The sequence below is a fragment of the Ostrea edulis genome, chromosome 1 (genome assembly GCF_947568905.1).
Source record: "Ostrea edulis chromosome 1, xbOstEdul1.1, whole genome shotgun sequence".
Taxonomy (NCBI): Eukaryota; Metazoa; Mollusca; class Bivalvia; order Ostreida; family Ostreidae; genus Ostrea; species Ostrea edulis.
In genome coordinates, this window is record NC_079164.1 from 50,349,782 (window position 1) to 50,354,668 (window position 4,887).

Genomic DNA, 4,887 nt, shown 5'->3' on the forward strand with positions numbered 1-4,887 from the left:
AAAAAAAGCACCCCCCCCAAAAAAAAATATATCGGGAAAACTGATAATTCATGCCATTTTTCTAAGTTGGCGAAGCAATGTACCAAATATCAAATAAATATCTGCAAGAACAGAGAGAGAAAGTGCGGAAAACTGATCTGACGGACAGAGGAAATGAGTGCAAACCTAAAGTCTCCTTCGACTGCGTCGGTAGGGGACTAATAACCAGTAATGAATTGATTTCATAATAGAAAGAATAGGTTTATTCTATGAAGTGATCAGCGATAAAAGGTGGAGATAACGAACAGTGATCAATCTCATATAAGCAATACAAAATAGAGAGTTGGGCAAACACGGACCCCTGGATACCAGGTGCCTAGGAGGAGTAAGCATCCCCTGTCGACCGGTCAAATCCGCAGTGAGCCCCATATCTTCATCAGATAGACAGAGTTATCCGTAGTCAAAATCAGTGTGCTAAAACGGCGTAACAATCAGAATGAAACAAGTCAGACAGCATTTGACCCAATGATAGGTTGTATCGACAAACTATATTGTTATAACGACCATAGACTTTGCGAAATGCTGACTTTAAATGAGACCGTTGAAACCCCTGCACCATCGACTTGTTTGTCAGTAGCCTGCCTCGATTTGAAAACTGATCATACGCAAAACAAGCTCTTGTGTATCGAATCAGTTGAGATATATAAACACCATATGCAGGTGATAATGGAATACTGCTACATAAATAAGGGAAGTTGACGATGGAGAAGAATATATTCTCAAATATTAAATCAATGTAAAGAATAATCCGGAATGGAATGAAGGGGAAAATCTATATACATAGTAGATTTTCTCTCTGTGTAATCTGGCTATGAATGGAGATAGGAATTCCACTTTATAAACAAATTTTCCGTTGGGAAGACTAACTAAATAGGCAGTTTTCTAGGGAAAACTAATATAGAGCCACTTTCCAGGGGGGAAACTGAGATGGCGTTGTAAGAAAAAAAGCTATACTTCTGTACATAAGACCGTCCATGATAGATTTTAAAAAAAATTACTTGTAGATATCTAAGTGATTCATTTGCTTTCGTATAGCCCTGAACAAGGGTGCAGATCCAGAACTTCACAACATTCTATGCAATGAAACAATATTGCCGACAACTTTAAAATATCTAAACAATCTGGAATGTTATACTCGTGTGTAAACAGCCATCATCTCTTCATCATTTTAATTGAGATCTTTCATTTGCAGATGCTACGTCAGATGTGTTTTAAAAATTTTGTCCACTTCAAGGAGCATCAGTCTCTGAACTTTTGTCCAGGAATCAACATACTGGTTGGTCAAAATTCCTCTGGAAAGACCAGTATACTTGAGATGATCAGGCGCTGCATGACAAAGCGTATCAACAATCACGTGACAAGCTCTTATGACGAAATGAAACAGGCATACCTTGTGTGTAGGTTTAACATAGGTTCTTGCTATGGCGAGGTGCTTCATGCTCTGGAAGAAGCAACTGTTGTGCAACCTGTGGAATTTACCGGTACGACGTCACTTCTCTCTGTCGTTCAAAAAATTCCCGAGAGTGGTGTAATTTTCTGGAGGAAATCTGTGTGTTTTAGAAGAAACGATAATGTCACGGTGTTAGTTGTAAAGTACGTCGTGAAAGATGACAATATCATGTATAATGGGGATCACACACCAGAATATTTCAGAGGCGAGGTGAAAGACCTCTGGATGTTAAATGATGATAATCATAACTGGAAGGAAGGAAATGATATCGAGAAAGACTTCAGCAAAATTGACCATGTGTCCACCGATGAGAATCGAATTGATTCTAACCTGTGCGAAAAGGTTCTGGATGTCATAGAAAAACAGTACGTTTCAACCACTCCAATGAGGTCCATAAATCCCATCCAGTGGAGCAGAAGCCAGCAAAAGTCGTCAGATGAATCACAAGGTTGCAAAGAAGCTGTGGAGAAAGCAGAAATTCTACAAACACTGCTGGGCAACGTCGCAGAGGTGAATCTCGATAAATCTGAACAAATATTTGATCAGATTACATGCCCTTTAGTTTATAAATTTCATAGAATCGAAGATAAAAATATCATAATTGAACACAGAAATGATGATCCACCAGAAACGAAACGGGTGCCTCTTTTAAAAACACCAGAAGGAGTTATAGAGGCACAACAACTTGCACTGCTCTTGGCTCATAAAGAATTTCTGACACTATGTTTTGAAGAACCCGATAGAGGAATGCATCCCAAAATGATTGAGCAACTTCTTCAAGTCCTGATAGAAGAAGAAAATAAAACGTACCTTGTTGTGACCCACAGTCCATATTTTATAAATAACACCACAGCTAAGTTAACTCATGTATGCGTACGAAGAAAACATCGCGATGTCAGTAAAAGCGTTCACAACGTACATTCACTTGCTAACAGTGAAAACGTACATAAGATTACTGATACAGACGGGCTGAAGAAAATCCTCTTTTCATCACGAATTCTTTGCGTTGAAGGAAAAACGGACAAAATTTTTATTGAAGCTATTTTTGAATTTATTCGAAATCATGGACACGGATGTCTTTCGAAAGAGAATATTCAGTTCATATTGGGTCATCAGATTATCGTTCAAAATTCTAATACATTTCAAGAAGTTATTCAAAGTTTTTGCTGTCCATTAAACGTTGAATGCATTGTACTCTTAGACAGGGATGCTGTAATACGACTAGAATCGAGGACAAATCCAAGATCCATACGAGAAATAAGAGTACTTGAAAACAGCGGGAAACAGGATATGTTTAATTCCTGGAAAGGAAAACCAGTCAAGGATTTTTTAAAAAGTGAAGATTATAAAAAGCTTTCAGATTGTCTCGAAATGAAAAACACTTTCATTTGGAAACAGGGCAATCTCGAAGAAACGATACAATCTGCTTATTCACAGAAAAAAGAATTACTGACAAAAGTGTTTGGAAGTGAGTCTGTGAGGAAAACGTTGATATGTTCTTTTGACAGGACCAAACTTACAGAACTGGCCTGTGAGATGTGCCAATCTGAAGAGATAAAAAGTCTGCTTGAGTTTTTTAAATCGATACAAAGAAGAGATCAGCGAACAAACACGGCTTTTTAACCAACACCTTGATTGGAAAAAAAAAAATAATCAAAAAACAAAAAAAAAACAAACAAAAAAATCAATTACATGTAACAGCCAGTCTGATTCAGGATAACTTAATCAATAACCTGATTCAGAATTACTTAATCAATAACCTGATTCAGAATTACTTAATCAATAACCTGATTCAGGATAACTTAATCAATAACCTGATTCAGGATAACTTAATCAATAACCTGATTCAGGATAACTTAATCAATAACGTGATTCAGGATAACTTAATCAATAACCTGATTCAGGATAACTTAATCAATAACCTGATTCAGAATTACTTAATCAATAACCTGATTCAGAATTACTTAATCAATAACCTGATTCAGGATAACTTAATCAATAACCTGATTCAGGATAACTTAATCAATAACCTGATTCAGGATAACTTAATCAATAACCTGATTCAGGATAACTTAATCAATAACCTGATTCAGGATAACTTAATCAATAACCTGATTCAGAATTACTTAATTAACACCTTGATTCACAATTTCTAATCAACAAACTGATTTAGAATTACCAATCAACAAACTGATTCAGAATTACCAATCAACAAACTGATTTAGAATATCTTAGTCAACACATTCAGAATTACTAATCAATATACTGATTCAGAATTACTAATCAACAAACTCATTCAGAATAACTTAATCAACATTGAACAATCTAATTAAAAAAATCAATCAATAGTCTGGTTCAGAATTACTAATAAATAGTCTAATTCAAAATAACTCGGTCAAAAGTCTGATTGATCGATTGTATATTGTTTAACGTCCCTCGAGAATTTTTCAGCCATATGGAGACGTCAATATTGCCGGTGAAGGGCTGTAAAATTTAGGCCTATGCTCTGTGCTTACGGCCTTTGCGCAGGGAGGGTTCTTTGTCGTGCCACATCCACTGGGACACAGGGTATTGGTTTTTGCGATCCATTTAATCGCCTCTTATGACAAGCAATGGGTACTGGGGACTTATACTAACGCGGATCCCCACAGGAATGGTCAACAGTCTGAATCAGAATTACTGATAATCAAAATTACTAATCAACAGACTGATTCAGAAGAACTTAATCAACAAACTGATTGAGAATTACTTAAATCAACAGACTGATTGAGAATTTCTAATCAATAAACTGATTCAGAATTACTTGATTGTCAGACTGATTCTGAATAACTTAGTCAACAGACTAACTGATTTAGATCTACTAAATCAAGAAACTAAATATTAATCTATAAAATGTTTCAGAATCAATTATTATTACATTCAAGGAAAAACATCGAAGACGTAGCAAGCACAGTAATATAGCCCTTGCCCTTTGAAGTCGTGACTCTTGTATGTAATTTTAAAAATGAAACTTGGGTAAAAGCTTAAGATTTCATCGACAAATATATAATTCCAGCCATATCATAACAAATCGAATATTATTTGTGATATTGTAGTTTCCTGTATTTTTATGTAGTTCTATTTTGATTAAAAATATGCATATATCATTTGTGTATTCCTTTTATGGAGTTACTCCATATCAATTTCAGTTGATCGATTTGATCGTGAAAACCGATTAAATATTAGATCAGTCATTGTACATATTGAAAATAGATAAACATTTCAATTTTGTGTCGGTGTGTGCTATCTGCAGATCTCTGGGAAAATATTGGGACAGACCAAAACCTACAGACTCGGCCCTTATAAAAACCTTCGATTCACGACGCAGAAAAAATGCGCACGCTTGAAGCCTTATATCG

General features: G+C 35.6%; 1 protein-coding gene across 1 annotated transcript in view; it reads left to right on the top strand.

The window, feature by feature from the left end:
• Positions 1-4,633, top strand: part of LOC125651191 (uncharacterized) — a 10,031-nt gene extending 5,398 nt beyond the window's left edge. The window contains exon 2 of the mRNA XM_048879774.2: positions 1,232-4,633. Coding sequence (XP_048735731.2) covers positions 1,232-3,112 — 1,881 coding nt within the window. The 3' untranslated portion in view covers positions 3,113-4,633. The remainder of the gene's footprint in view (positions 1-1,231) is intronic.
• The last annotated feature ends 254 nt before the right edge of the window (positions 4,634-4,887 follow it).